Here is a 16085-nt window from a genome sequence, read left to right on the forward strand (position 1 = left end):
AGTGAAGCACACCCTTTCATTACGGTGTTATCTGGCGTTGCAGAAGGAAAGTGAAAAGAACAGAAATTTGAAATGGAATCTCTCTTTTAATTTTGTGATCCAATATCACATTTTTGTGACTCTAGCTTTTTTAAAATATATGATTTTTTTAATAGGGGATGAAACATCGCTACTCTAACTTCTTGTCAAAGACAACCAAATATTGTACATTTCCTTCCCTCCCCTCCCCATTAGATCATATTTTGCAATAGAAACTGACAAGATGTAGAAAAATACTAACTAAACACATTTATCAAGCTACCAGAAAATTTCAGTATATTAACCTGACAAACTTCACTATCATTCTAGTTAATACAAATTCCTTTCATCTCCAAAAAAGCCTCATTTAAAATGTCAAGTACAACATAGCCCCAGATAGTACTTTAACTGTAATCCTAGTTTTGTCAATTTACCTAGATATCAAGCTAAAGTTATACTTACTTTATTTCAGTCCCAAAAGGCAAGTTCAAACCAAATCCAATTAAAAATACTAAAAACCTGGCCAAAATGGTAATTTTCTTCACATAGGCGCATTCCAAGTTATAGCCAATAAAGTAGTCCTCTAAAACTATGGCTTAGATATTAGTTTCTGATTATGCTTTGCTATAATTTTTGAAAACCTTGAAAATTCAGCACATATGGAAAATGTTGCCAACTTTAAAACAATGGGTATATCAATAAACCCATGTTCATTCTTGCCTATGTGGACTTGTTTCTTAAATGGAGAAACATAATAGAATTATTTCTTTAAGAACATGTGTGTGTGTATGTATATATTCACCCATACATACATATATGTGTATATATCCACATATTCAGTAATATATCTCTATATTATTTTTACTATCTTTAACAAACTGCATTTAATGACAGAAAAAAAGCAAAACTCTTGTGTGTTAAAAAACAACCAGATTTTGTTGGTTTATTTCTTTTCTTTTTTTACTTCAACAATCCATTTTAAGTAATTGTTGGAACTGTTTCAAGCTTTAAAGGCAACACAGATTGGTATGTAAATTGATTATATATTGTTTCATTTAAATGGCACTTGTGAATAAACTGCGAATTCTTTCAGAAGTGCTTTGAATAAAACGCAAACAAATTTTATATTGGGAATGTCACAATATTTACAATCACACACCAGATGTTATTTGTCCCTGTTAATTTAGTTACGGCTTATCAGAATATCTTATATTTAACTAGAAGCCTAGTTTTCTTTTTCATGTAATTTATGGATACATTTCCCCATCCTTCTTTTATTTTTCATAGGCTATGTACTGAAATGATACTGACATTTATTCCAGTCTCAAATAACTCTGCTTTGAAAAACGATTCAATGCTTTTAATTAAGTACATATTTCTGTTCCATTATGGGCAATTGGATTACTGACTGACTAATTGCATGCTTAGTATCTCTCCACAGCGCATTTTGTTTGCAAAATCTCCTTTAACCCAGTATTCTAAAATATCAAAAGTGATTTATGAATAAAATATAGGTTTGGAATTTTGGGTGACAAACAAGCAACATGGTGAAAATTAGCAATGTCTTCTTTGTTGCTTCTGGAAATTTTTGCAGAATTTGCTTCAAATTTCTTATCTCAGGATGACTATTGGGAAAGCATCAATACAGACACAATTGAAAGGCCTGGTTTCTATGCAGCATAGAACATTAAAGTTGCTGCATGTGTATATATGTGTTTAGGCTAAATATGGGGTATAGGAAAATGTAATGGTTGGTACCAAAAATACTCAAGGAAGATAACAAATGTCTGTTATCAGATGGTTTTGAAATGAGCCTTCTTTGCGCATGTGTTCCATAGAAAAGATAGGCAATTTATAAGTCAATAAAATGAGGAGAGAAAAACTGCATACTTTTTCCTGCTTTTCTGTTGGCTGGTAAAGTAAAGTATTTGCCACAAGACAAAGTCCCTGACAAAATTTAAAATATGCTTTTAGAAAGTTTAATAATATTGAAATCTTATTAATATATAATTATATAGTTTAATTATATAGTTGCCCATAAATTACCTGCATTCCAATAATATTTGTTTGCTATCCTGTATAGAGATTTGAATTGCCAGGACAAAGACAAAGAAAAGACTAGCAATTAAGATTTGGCAAATTGGTGCTAAAGCATAGGACATATTTGTTCTGAACTAAGATTGCACTCCACACAAGCCACTCAAAAGCTTATTGAAGTAAATAGTACTTCAGCAGTGTAACTGAGTGCAGAATTTATGCTGCATGCATACTCTTTGGTAACGTGGATTTTCTTGATATATCGACCTCTTAGATGATCAATATACTCCTTACTAGAGATCTAAAATATTTTATATTAGAAGATTGGGAAAGAACTGATCTTGACATTACTGGAACAAAATTTATTAATTTTAAAAAACTAAGGGGGAAAGAAGGAAGGAAGGAAGGAAGGAAGGAAGGAAGGAAGGAAGGAAGGAAGGAAAGAAGGAAGGAAAAAAAGAAGGAAGTTTTTTGTAGGATTTTTTTTTGTATTTGGTTATGGGTAGTTTATCTATGTACCTAGATATATACAGTGATTCAGCATTCTTTATCAAATGACTAGGTTTTCCACCTCTAAAACACATGGAAGATGAAATGTTCCAGTCATGTGGAGCAAATGATTTGTAAGATTAATGAAGCTTGCAGCTTGTGAAATAAATATATGTCCACAAATGACATCTGATGACACTTCGCATTTCCATAATATAAGACTATAATATTCATTCCCGTACAGTAACTTTGCCTTCTCCTTGTGTCTTTAACAGGAACTTCTGAGAGAACCATGTGGCTCTGTTGCCAGTTCAAGCATATACAGTTAACAGATTGATCTTCTATGCATTTCTCCACTTGTACGTGCTATGGAAATAATAGGGGTTTAATTCTAAGTAGGAGTTGCATAAGTTTCTGAAAAGTGAAAAATTTATTGTAGTGAACCAGTACAGCTTGAATTCTGGAGCCCAAGAGGAGCAATTGTAGCAATTCTCCTGACACAAAGCAATTATTTTTAAATGCGTCATTATAAATAAATGACTAAAGCATATTTCAAACTTTTAAACTTATGATCAGCCCCGTCCACCAGCAACTCTATGCTTTAAGGCAGAAAGAAATATTTCGTTTTGTGGTAGGATGCGTGCAATGCTTGTTGCCACCGCTAGTTGTCGCTTTCTTACCAGTCTGAGTACTCGATGTTTTCAGCACTGCGGTTACAGGCAGAGAATGCAGTGCTAATTACAACGAGTAACTCATAAAGCTGTCAAAACTCCGTATATTCAGAATTAAATAATTAGAAACAAACAAAACATATAACTCCAATCAACAAATAAACAAGATGAACGAAAGATATGAAGAGGGAATCCCCAAAGAGCCTGGAAATGTTTTGGCAAACAGATCTCAACTAAGGCAAGCGTACCATATCCAGCATAGCATCTCCAACACCCAGACACCCCTAGCTGAGTGGTTTAGGAAAAAGCCTACCTGAAGAATACTACGGTCTCCCAAAGGTAGACTCCAAATGCATTGAGGTTACACATTTTTTCAGATCGGATGGATTTGTAGTCCACAAGTCAGCACAATAAATTGGCACTTAGCAACAAAATAAGAATAGTAATAATAATAAATAAATGCCAGACTGAGTAAAATGGTGGAAATTTCCTCTTTGTTAATTTTCTATACAATCCTTGTAGTTAGAGACGTCCGGGCAAGAGGAAGACGCTGAGCTCGGACCGATGAGGCGCTGGGAATTCAGGACCCTGGACAGCAAACCGCCCCCCCCTCCCCCACGTTCTAGCACCTTGGAGAGAAAAAAATTGGCCTCTAAACTCCCGCGCTGCTCTCCGTGTTAAAACAGCCTCGTTGAAGCGGCCAGATTCCAGCAAAGAAGAGAAGAGCTCCCTTCCTTTCAGTGGAACCCCAGCGCTCCCACCGGGCGTCTGGACCATGCAGAATGCCACGCGAATAAATTGGCCATGTGGGGGGAAAGAAACCCAGGGGCTAAGCTCCTCGGTCTTTTAGGGTTCTCCCCCTCAGTTATATCCAAAGGAATTTGCGATCCTCCGCATTTTGCTGCATTGTTCCGGAGATGTTGTTTTCCCGCTGGTCGATGTTTTGATGCCCTTGATTTCTTCCTCCAGGGATCTATCCCACGCGAATAAGTTATTATTGCTGCAGGGACGGTGTCCCATTGCTCATGACTGAAGCGGGGAAAGAAGCTAAAGGTAAGTTTCATGGGCTTCGGTTCCCCATTAGGATCGGAAAGCCAGAAAAAGCCAAAAGTCTCTCGGCTGCTTCTCCATCAGGTCCATTTTGCGCCTCGTCCTATCTTCTCCTCGACAGAATTCGCGGGATCCTCAGACTTTCCTGCTGCATTAATTTATTAAACTAAGGCGGAGGAGGAGGAGGAGGAGGGGGCTACGAAGGAGGGGGAGAGAAAAAGCTTCTTTAAAAAAAAAAAACCACACGAAGAAAACCCCACCGTAAGCCAACCCCTGGAGCGTCCTGGCTCCGCCCACTAATTCCTCTCATTGGCCAGGGAGCTTGAAAAGCCACCTTTTGTTGTGCTTGGATCAAATGCTCGTTATTCAGAGAAGGGAGTTAACCTTTAAAGCGCCGGTGTTTTTTTGGTCACTTTTGGAAATCAGCGCATCTTTGCATCATTTGAAAGATCTTCCCTTCTCTTTTTTCTCTAACGCGTCCCCGAGCTAGGACAGAGGAGCGCCGAGCCGGCAGCCGCAGAGCCAGGCGCGCGCGTTCCCAGTCTTTCTTTGGTCCCTTCCTTCCTTCCCCCCTTTTTCTTGTCGCCTTTCCCGCTGATTTTCCCATGAACGGAGTTGGGAAACTACACACACAGAGAAAGAGAGGTAAGGAAGAGCTTGTCAGTTCTGTTTCACCCAATCCCTCGCGCTGAATGTGACCATCTTTCATTTCTCAATATCAATACTCTGAAAACACGCGGTTTATCCAAATCCTAGAAATAATTAAAAAAGGAAAAAAAAAAAAAAGGCGGGCGATAAAAAAAATCTTATTTTTCTTTTAGAACACTCGAGTCTGAGAAGCAAATAAATAAATAAACAAACATGAAAATCTAACAAGTTGGCCTCCGTTTGCTTTCAGGCACCTAATGGGTCGTTCTATTTTTTTTTTTTTAAGAAATAATTTTGGAACAGGTGTTGGCCCTGTGGCTCTGTTCTTTGAAACCATCTCAATTTGAGGAAGGACAGAGATGCTAGACGAAGGATTTGGTTCAACTGCTAAGCTTGCTACGCTAGAAATCACCTTCTCTTGCCTAGTAGTATTTTCACAGGTTCTGTGCCTCGGATCTATGGTTATGTCTGTTTCTGAAAGATAACCCTGGAACTTAATGGACTTTTCCTCTGTGAAGCCATTAGCACATCTGACCATTAAATAAATGTTACGATATAACAAAGACAGTCACTCCCTGAGATTTTTTCATATCATTGAATGGTAGAAAGATCCATCTGTTGTACCTGCATGTTCAAAGAGAACTGTGTTCGTATTGAATGTATTTGGCTCTATTAGTTGGTATCCTACTACTTGTTTAGTCATTGATAATAAGTTGTCTTCCACGCAAGAAGGTTCATGCATGTAACTTTCTTGATTTGTTTTTATGACTAAATTAAACAGAAATAGGAGCCTTTGGTAGTGAGCAATATTTTTTTTCATAACTGGATACCAACTCAATGTCCACAGCTGTGCAAAAAAAAAAAAAAAATCCAGCCAAAGGGGAAGAATTAAATCAGTGGGAAATACAAGATAAGAGAGGTCCTTTTCTATTGTCTGCTTATAGCCAATACATAAGTAATGCAATTTAATCCTTTCCTGAATAGAATTAAACCTCAGTGAGATTAAAAATAAAGGATTTTCCCCAAATGTGCTTACAGCTTCAACCCATAGCCTTTTCAAGTTATAATCACGTTTACATGCTTTTAGTATTCTATTACACACATGAACGTGCTGCATTTTGTGCATGGTCACTCATGCCCTTGTCACCTCCTGGCTGGACTATTGTAATGCTCTCTACATGGGGCTCCCCTTGAAGAGCACTCGGAGGCTCCAACTGGTCCAGAATGTGGCTGCGCGGGTGGTTATGGCCGCAACCCATTGTGCCCACGTGACACCCCTCCTGCGTGAGCTGCACTGGCTCCCAGTGGTCTTCTGGGTGCGATTCAAGGTGTTGGTTACCACCTTTAAAGTGCTCCATGGCATAGGACCCGGGTACCTTCGAGACTGACTTCTGCCATCAGTAGCCTCCCACTGGCCAGTTCGCTCCCACAGAGAGGGTCTCCTCAGGGTGCCATCGGCCAAGTTATGTCGGCTGGTGACACCCAGGGGGAAGGCCTTCTCTGTGGGAGCCCCAGCCCTGTGGAATGAACTGCCCCCAGAAATGTGTAAGATCTCCGACCTCAGGGTATTTCGCTGTGCCCTTAAGACCCTGCTGTTCTGCCAGGCTGGGCTATCAATGTAATGATTTTAAATTGGATGTTTTAAATTTTGGGGGGTTTTAATATTGAGCTGAAATTATTTAATAATTTTAAATAATTTTAATTGTTGTTTGTCTTTGTGCTTTTAATAGGCTGTACACCGCCCTGAGTCCTTCGGGAGAAGGGCGGTATAGAAAGAAAACTATTATTATTATTATTATTATTATTATTATTATTATTATTATTATTATTATTATTATTATTATTATTTAGATGTTCTTGAATCAAAAAAGAAAGAGATTTAGATGTTAATTGCTCCTGTTATAATCCTCTACAGTTAAATGCTTAAAGTTGGCTGGATTGAACAATTAAGAAGTTTCCATACAGGTGGGATATTTTTGTTTGTTTTAATTGCTGCTGTACACTGTCTCAGTTAGAGGCAAAGAGGATGTCAAGAAAAGATATCTACATGGGAAAGAACCTATTGAAATGGTTAGTCATCTGGTAATATAAAATACATTGCAATGTCTCCTTCTGCTCCAGGACTTTTCATAAAAAAATTAAACGGTATAAACTTGTAGTAAGAGATGTAATGGATTTCTTTTTTTAAACCTCTTTGCTTTACAAACATGCTTATCATGGACACTCAACAGAATTTTTCATAGTAACCAGGTATAAAATATATAACAGGCAGGCAATGATATCTGCATATTCTGTCTCTCCCTCCCCCATCTTACATTCTTAACTCATGAATGTGGATTTCGAAGAATATTTATCCAGCTCTGTGAAAAATATGAATGTTGAGTGAAGTAGGAACAAATCCTTAGAAATGACATACTTTAAAGCTTACAGCAAAAAGACTTTCTGATGACACCTTGTAATATAAAGCCTAAGTACAATGAAGATTTGCTTTTTTAAAAAAATAAATCACATGATTTTAGAATGTGTGCTCTCAAAAGTAGAAAGGTTAGGTTTTTTTCATTTATTCACCACATTCTATAATTTAGATTCGGTCCTTATATTCAGTTATATTTTCATCCATACTAATATATCTATCTTTATGAATAGTGATATGCAGTTTGCCTGCATATGTGAGAAAAGGCAGAAGGAGTAACTATTTTCATTTTATTATATGTTAAATTTCCGTTCTGGGAAACTTTCTAAAAAGACAGTAGAGTATTGGTCGTAGATGTAATCCTGGGCATTAGATATTATTGGTTATTCTGAAGAGAATAAACTTCAGTTTTCAATTTCTTCATAAAATAATAAGATTGGCTGTAAATGATTAGTGCCCATCTAGAAGGTATAACTTTTCCCCATCTCTCCCTTCCCGCCATCTCTCTCTCTCGTAAGAAAACAATTTTTTATCTTTAATTTAATGAAACGTGAAAACTAAAAATAGAAACATAATTCAGTGCTTGGAATGGGAGACCATCAGGAATTTGTAAGCCTATGGACAAAATGGGAAGCTTGAAGAAATGTTCTGGAACAAGACAATGACAAACTTATTCCCCAAGTTACAAGGAGTTGGGTTTGAACTGAAAGAATCTTGACATTCATTAAGAGAAGTACAACATTCAGTGGCAGTGGAGTTATATAATAGAGTAGAATAGAATTTTATTGGCCAAATGTGATTGGACACACAAGGAATTTGTCTTGGTGCATATGCTCTCAGTGTACATAAAAAAAAAGATACGTTCATCAAGAATCATAAGGTACAACACTTAATGATAGTCATAGGGTACAAATAAGCAATCAAATCATATTAGGAAACAGACAATATAAATCGTAAGGATACCAGCAACAAGGTTACAGTCATACAGTCATAACTGGGAGGAGATGGGTAATAGGAACGATGACAAGATTAATAGTAGTGCAGACTTAGTAAATAGTTTGACAGTGTTGAGGGAATTATTTGTTTAGAAGAGTAATGGCGTTCGGGAAAAAACTGTTCTTGTGTCTAGTTGTTCTGGTGTGCAGTGCTCTATAGCGTCGTTTTGAGGGTAGGAGTTGAAACAGTTTATGTCCAGGATGTAAGGGGTCTGTAAATATTTTTACAGCCCTCTTTTTGACTCGTGCAGCATACAGGTCCTCAATGGAAGGCAGTTTGGTAGCAATTGTTTTTTCTGCAGTTCTATTTATCTGTTGAAATCTGTGTCTGTCTTGTTGGGTTGCAGAACCAAACCAGACAGTTATAGAGATGACAGACTCAATAATTCCTCTGTAGAACTGTATCAGCAGCTCCTTGGGCAGTTTGAGCTTTCTGAGTTGGCGCAGAAAGAACATTCTTCGTTGTGCTTTTTTGATGATGTTTTTGATGTTGGGTGTCCATTTTAGATCTTGTGATATGGTAGAACCTAGAAAGTTGAAGGTCTCTACTGTTGATACTGTGATGTCTAGTATTGTAAGAGGTGGAAGTATAGAAGGGTTTCTCCTAAAGTCTACCACCATTTCTACGATTTTGAGTGTGTTCAGTTCCAGATTGTTCCAGTCGCACCACGAGGCTAGTTGTTCAACCTCCTGTCTGTATGCGGATTCATCATTGTCTCAAATGAGACCTATCACTGTTGTGTCATCTGCAAACTTCAGTAGTTTAACAGATGGATTATTAGAGATGCAGTCATTGGTATATAGAGAGAAGAGAAGTGGAGAGAGCACACAGCCTTGTGGGGCCCCTGTGCTAATTGTACAGGTATCTGATGTGAATCTGCTTAGCTTCACCTGCTGTTTCCTGTCTGTTAGGAAGCTTATGATCCACTTACAAGTGTTCAGGTACCTCTAGATGGTTTAGCTTAGTTAGAAGAGTGTCTGGAATGATAGTATTGAATGCTGAACTAAATTATTACTAAATGATCACAGGGGAAAAAGTACAGAGCCCACATAATCCTCCATTCATTATTTGTCTATACTTCTTTTTTAAAATCATGATGTAGAACTTTGTTTGCAGGTGGGCTAATGCCAGGGTGGGCTAACCTTTTGGCCACAAAGCTATTTGAAATGATACCTGGCAAGTAGGGCTATACAGATCTTTATGCTTATGCACAAAGAAGTAGATAATGATGTACACACAGTCCTGCACACATTTCCCCCCATTCATGTACAGAAGAGGGCTCACTTTCCCGTTTTCTCTGGAATATTATGGTCTATGGACAGTCAGCTGCCTGGAACTATTCAGTTCTATATTACCAGGATATAACACTGCTGTTTAGTGCTACAGCACACTAATATATGAGGCTCTGGTCTAGACAAATAATATGGGTATCCATTATTATCGACATCCTTAGGAGAATCCATTGTGTATGTGTGTGTGCATATATATGTGTGAGAGAGTATTTTTATGATGGTGAAACCACTGAGGTGGAGATTCTTTTGTTGTACCAGCTGAAACTTCCGGAGGTACTGTAGAATACCATTGCAATAGTCAAGCCCTGTGGTGATAAGGACAAGAAGGACTACCAGTATGGGTAAAGCCTTCTGATTCAGTAGGATGTGACCTGACCCAGGGACTCTGGCATATTCCCATTGTAATAAACCAGATAAAGAGGGCATGGGTAAATAAATAACCTAATTTTAGTGACAGTGCACATGTTTTTTTGGGCTTGTTCTATAGCAGGCCTGTCAAACTGGCAGCCCAGGGGCCAGATATGTCATGCGCAGGCCATGCCCACCCTGGCTCCGCAAAGGCAAAAAATGTTGCAATACGTCACAATCCGGCCCATGACACGATTGAGTTTGACACTCTTGTTCTATAGCATTAGCTTTCTGGATACTAGTTGGTTTATTTTGTTTTCATCTCATGCATGGGTCTTGTCGTCCAATAAACTTGTCTTAGGAATCTGCATAAGTGTAGTCAGGGATAAACGCCACAGAGATCTATCCTGGGGTGACAGCACATGTGCCAGCAGAGAGGGCTCTACGTGCAACCTCTGGCACACATGCCATAGGTTTGCCATCACAGTTCTATACTATGATGTTAATGGCTGCAGCCTAATTATATCTGCTTTTCTTCCTGTTCTGATTGAGGCAGATATATACCTGATGCAAGACAACTTAATATATTCCCAGATAGCTACATTAACATGAGCAGGTAATGAAGTTTCTATGTTCTTATTTCCAAAAGATCCAAAAGCCATAATAAGATAGGTTTGCAAAAGGTGGAATTGATTAGTAGGTTTTTTTTCCTTCTTTGTCCATATAAGATTCTTAGACATATTATGGAAGGCCCGAAAAATAAAAATAATAAAAGAAAAGAGACAAAGAAAAGGAGCACGAAGCTTCTTTTTTTAAAAAATAAAGTTGGGAGACTCATACCACTATGTGGTAATTTTAATAATTTTTAGGATACAATTTTGAGTTTACTTTCAAACATCTGGTAATGATATGCTTTCTTGAAAGTTGTGCTCTGGCTTTGAATGAGCATCCAAGGAATTTAGAAGGGCTTCTTAAAAACTTCTGCACCACTAGATCAGAAGTCAGACTGATGCAGATGTTTGATAAACTGGAAAGGGATGTGAGAGGGAGGTGGTGGTTAGCAAACCACAAATTCACTTATGCTGAAAGCTGAGGCTACTGCTAAAAGCATCATTTCATTTCTGCAAACAGTTCCTGAACATCACAGGATCGTTCCGTTTGTAAAAGGACACCAAAGAGCATAAAGACCAGAGGAGCATTTACATATACTTGGGAACAGTTCCTCTTGCAGCAATTCTAGCCATGTGCAGATTTTCTAGCAAGAATACTTTTTGTGTAGACGTTTTAATTGTGCCTTGCAACTTCAATAAAAATTCTAACCACAGACTAAACTACACACCTCATTAGTGTCATGTTTTCCCTACGTGCAAAAAAGTCTTAATTGTGCCTAGTAGGCAAGGCTTTGAAGGTAGGGTAACATTGATACGTTGTTCAAAGGAGAAACACTCTGTTAATGGACCTCCAGTCCCCAATACTCCCTAAGATGTCCCATCACCCCATTTGAATGCTACAAATGGTTGTTCCTTCTCAGTTCTAAAAAGAAAATGGAAAAACAAAATTCAGAGCAATTAGTTAATGACTGCCCTGTGATCAAGGCATTTGAATGCTGCTTAGGCATTGGAATTCTATTATTTGGACCAGGGAGTTATGTTTAAATTGGTTTCACTTTGCAAATTTAAATTTGTTTTTGCATTTTGAGGATGGGAGGTTGGTATTGGTTTGGCATGCTAAATAATGACAAGGAGCTGCAATGCAAAGAAGCAGATGCCTTATAATCTCCTCAAGAATTTCACTAAATTAATGAAATTCCTTCCACTGCTTTCCCTCTACCGGATATCATTTGGCTGAGGCAAGGAAAAATAAGCCTTTTTCATAGCCCTTGGATGAAAGAATTTATTCTCAGAGCTGTTTGTGTAGGAGATGACCAGTCTGAGCCTGGGAGGGAGAGATCAAACGTGTCATAAGTCACGAGTCCCTGCGTGCCCACAAGAGATCTAAGTTCAGCCCACCTTGAATACCTCTCTTCTCTCCTGCTCATTTCCCTTGGCCACTAGTTGATCAGGTTCTTGTAGAGAGCTTAAGCTTGCAATAAATCTTTATACTCATTTGAACTGCCTGAATCTCCTGATTTCCCCGACAAGTGACAATTTGTGTGGTCCTGTCACTGCCAGCATTTTAAGCGGATTTGGATGTTGCTTTCTAAAACACATTAAAAATGTCCTGGGTTTGTTTTTTATGCCCTTCTGTTTTTTTTTTTATTGTCATTTGATTGTGCATTATATTCTTTTCTTGTGATTTTTAATCTTAAATATGGTACTTGCCTTGTAGAAGCTTGTGAATTTAGCATTAAAATAAAATGGATGGCCAAATAAATGAACATGAATAAGGGAATGTTCATGGCATAGGATTAATAAATGGAGCAAACTTTCTCCAATGTTGTGACTTGTCCTTTATGTGTATTGGAAGATAATATTTATCCTACCTAGTCTTGGCCACACAGCTCCATAACTGAGGGAGCCATTTTTTAAATTCTCCTTCATTTTGATTATATCTTGGCTTTTAGGATATTTATGTTTGCTGTTTTTATATATTTTTTTTATCAAGTGCTTCATGCCACCCAATGTTGCTTTCAGTAAAACCAGCAGCTGTATAAACTGTTAATAAAATAAAGAAATAAAATTATTCAACTTTACGGGATCCAGGTATATTAGATTAGTATTCTCATAACTGTCATGCATGTTTATAATGTATATGCTAGCAGATTATGAAAATGGTTGAACATATTCTAAAAGGGATTGCGTTGGGGAAGGTCGGTGAATAACACTGTATCTTGAATCAATATTCTCTTTTTTCTGTCTCCATGATTTCCTGTCATTATAACTGCCACTTGAATCTGTGTTTGTTAGATTTCCATTCTGTTTTTCTTCTGAACCATCAAGGCATCCTAAGATAATATTCTCCCTTCCAATGTTATTATCACAACAGCAATCTCATAGGTTAGCTTAGGTTGAGAGGTGGTGACTACCCCTAATAAGTCTTGTGATGTGTTTGAATTTCAGTCTATAATGATCTCCACTGTTATAATCCAGCACTGTAACCCTTAGACCACCTGGGTTCTAATCAGCTCTTCACACAAATCAAACCAAAATTTTAAAAAAGTGATTTTGTGCATTAAAAGAACATAGCCACCATAGACATTTGAACAATATTGATTTTGGAAATATTCTTTTTAAAACATCAATATTCTGATATTGTAGAAAATGACCAGGCTGAGCCTGAGGGAGGGGTCAAATGCACCATCAGTCTTGAGTTCCTTTTGTGCCCACAAGACATCTAAATCCAGTCAACCTTGAATTCCATTGACTCTTATCTGCCACCAATTTGTTTTGACCATTGGTATTTCAGGTTCTTGTAGAGAGCATTAGCATACAATAAACCTATATATTCATTTGAACTGCCTGGATTTCCTGATTTTCCTGGCGCTTGACAGATATATGTTAAACTCTGCTTCTTTTCCTATGTGCTTGGTTCAAGTAGTAAAATCTTAGTCTAAGTTTTTGTCAGACACCTGTTGGCCCAGCTAGTAAAGCATATTGCCAGACTCAGCTTTCATATTCTTATTGCAACCTTATATTTTAGACCCTACTTTGCTCAAGGGAGGAGAGGATTGCAGATGTTCAGAAAGAGCAAGAGGGCCTAAAATAAAAGGTTGCAAATGAGAATTTAGAAGTTGAGCACAGTAGTAAACTTTGCCATCATACTCCATTTCCTTCTACCTGCAACCTTACCTTCTTTGTTGACTGTCCACCAATAATGAATCAGCATTCCAGGCTCCCGAATATCCTTAGTTCTGATTGGGCTGGTGTGCTTTGTTCCTAGTTAGCATTTTTGCTCTCCATATACTATAGATAGTATGAATATACTATCCTCTTTTAATACTGCTCATGGCTACTGCTTTGAGTACAGAAAATTTATGTTCATCCCTCAAGTTTGAAAACAACCTGTGTCTCTGCACAGTGGTGAAATCCAATTTTTTTTTACTACCGATTCTGTGGGTGTGGCTTGGTAGGTGTGGTGTGGCTTAGTGGGAGTGGCAGGGGAAGGATACTGCAAAATCCCCATTCCCTTCCCACTCCTGGGGGAAGGATATTGCAAAATCTCCATTCCCACCCCACTCTGGGGCCAGCCAGAGGTGGTATTTGCCGGTTCTCTGAACTACTCAAAATTTCCACTACCGGTTCTCCAGAACCTGTCAGAACCTGCTGGGTTTCACCCCTGCCTCTGCATCTATTATTGAAATTTCTGTTTCCTCAGGATTGAAGGATGCAATTCAAAAATATTGTCTGGTATCCTTGATGTAGAATTAAGATTTACTTTTAACTTCACTGCCAGTAGCTTACACCTTTCTCAGAAAATGGGTGCAGGTTTTTAAATGCAATAGAGCCATTTTATAGCTTCTATAGCCAAAATATTTTATTTAGCACCTGAAAAGCATATGTGCACAGGCACACGTAATGCATATTCTCTGTTAGGCCCAGTAGCTTTAGGGAGAGAAAAAGATGAAATTCTAGTAGCATCTCTCTTGCTATAGCAGTAATCCCTTAGGATTAATGTTATGAGATGATTAGTAACAACAAGAGAGCATATTTACAGATAGCAAACACTTATACATTAAGTAGTTCTTTTTTTATTTTTGCCCAACGACTAGATTTTTATTGAATGACACAAATGGCCGGGGGAATTATGGTTTTGTCTGTGAAATGGAAGATTTCAGAAAATTTGCTATCTTTGATGATGAGAAAATGACCACTAGAGGCAAAAAGAGACAGAGAAAAAGTTTAACTCTTAATTGCCATCTACTGAGCATTTGGATAGTAGTGGTTCATAATAGTGCATCCTAAACAATAAAGACAGGTATCTTATAAGTGAAACATACACATATGTTTATTTTATTTGTGCATTGGAACATTTTCCAGTCATGGACAGAGAGATGGTTTGGAGATCAGTGGACGAATGGTGTAGGACAGGACTGACAGTCCACATTGGACCTGCTTTTTATATGGGGCAAATACAAATTAATCTGAAGATGGAAGACACTGTCTATATCAGTGTCTTTTGCTATATCAGACCATATGTATATCTCCAGTATGTTTGACCTCTGCAGGGTTTATTGGGATTGTCCATTTTAGGAAGCTGAGAGATGCAGTGGGTTTTCTGAGGATACTTGGAGAATTCCTCAGGAATCCTGCAGGTTGGAATCTGTGATGTAGGTTACCAATTTCTGGAATGTGAAGATAGCAAAACTGTTGGGTGAGATTACAGCTGAGCAGCCTTTGTTTCACTGCAGTTCACAGGGGACTCCTTGGTTTACTGTGGAGCTGTGAGAGGTGAAGCAAAAAAGAAATGTCTAGAGGAAAATAAAGAGGGAATGTAACCAAACACAATTACATAGCAATATTCAGAAATATACCATGGTAATAAGAACAGTGGAGTGTGCATACTTCTGTTCACTTGCTGCATTTGCAGACTTGTATCTGGCAGTTCTGTTCAAGGTTATATGCTTTAAGGGGCTGTGTCCTGGCTCCTCTTCTGTTTAACTTATTCTTATCTGACTTGGCCTCTTACATTGGACGTACTGAGTCCCACGCCCCAAAGTTGTCAACTACGAAGATCCCGCTTCTCCTTTATGCTGATGATGCGGTCCTCCTATCACTGTCAAGGCTTGGTCTGAAAAGGCTACTTTCTGCATTTGGGTCCTACTGCGCTGAGAACCACTTGTCCATTAACTATGACAAATCAAAAGTATTGGTGTTCTCTAGAGCCTGGAAGCTATACAACTGGGCCATTAAGGATAATGCTGTTAAACAGGTTTTCCATTTTAAGTATTTAGGTATCCATTTTCAGAATACCGGTGCTTGGACTAGACAATGAACTCAGGTGCTGAATTCAGCCTCCTGCAGCCATTAGCAGATTCTAAGATTTTTCTATACCCAAGGAGGCCAGTTTATTCCTTCTGCTCTGCATATTTACAAAGCCAAAACCCTGGCCCAAACTCTTTACGGAATTCCTATATGGTTACTGGGCTTCAAGAAGTGTTGAAAGAACTCAGGCTGTTTTTTTTAG

At 38.1% G+C, this 16085-nt stretch overlaps 1 protein-coding gene and 1 long non-coding RNA gene across 4 annotated transcripts in view; one reads left to right on the forward strand and one right to left on the reverse strand.

The window, feature by feature from the left end:
- Positions 1-3993, reverse strand: part of GLRA1 (glycine receptor alpha 1) — an 80570-nt gene extending 76577 nt beyond the window's left edge. For both annotated transcript variants that reach the window (XM_034402014.2, XM_087887520.1), the window contains exon 1: positions 3529-3993. In XM_034402014.2, the coding sequence (XP_034257905.1) occupies positions 3529-3584 (56 nt within the window). In that variant the 5' untranslated portion in view covers positions 3585-3993. The remainder of the gene's footprint in view (positions 1-3528) is intronic.
- Positions 3994-4297: 304 nt separating this feature from the next.
- LOC117654986 (uncharacterized) overlaps positions 4298-16085 on the forward strand; it is a 222548-nt gene continuing 210760 nt past the window's right edge. The window contains exons 1-2 of one of the 2 annotated variants that reach the window (XR_015732588.1): positions 4298-4910; positions 6829-6878. This is a non-coding gene — a long non-coding RNA (uncharacterized LOC117654986). The remainder of the gene's footprint in view (positions 4911-6828; positions 6879-16085) is intronic. The other variant, XR_015732589.1, reaches the window with a different exon arrangement.

Source organism: Pantherophis guttatus, chromosome 2, assembly GCF_059756535.1.
Source record: "Pantherophis guttatus breed Tessera chromosome 2, ASM5975653v1, whole genome shotgun sequence".
NCBI classification, from domain to species: domain Eukaryota; kingdom Metazoa; phylum Chordata; class Lepidosauria; order Squamata; family Colubridae; genus Pantherophis; species Pantherophis guttatus.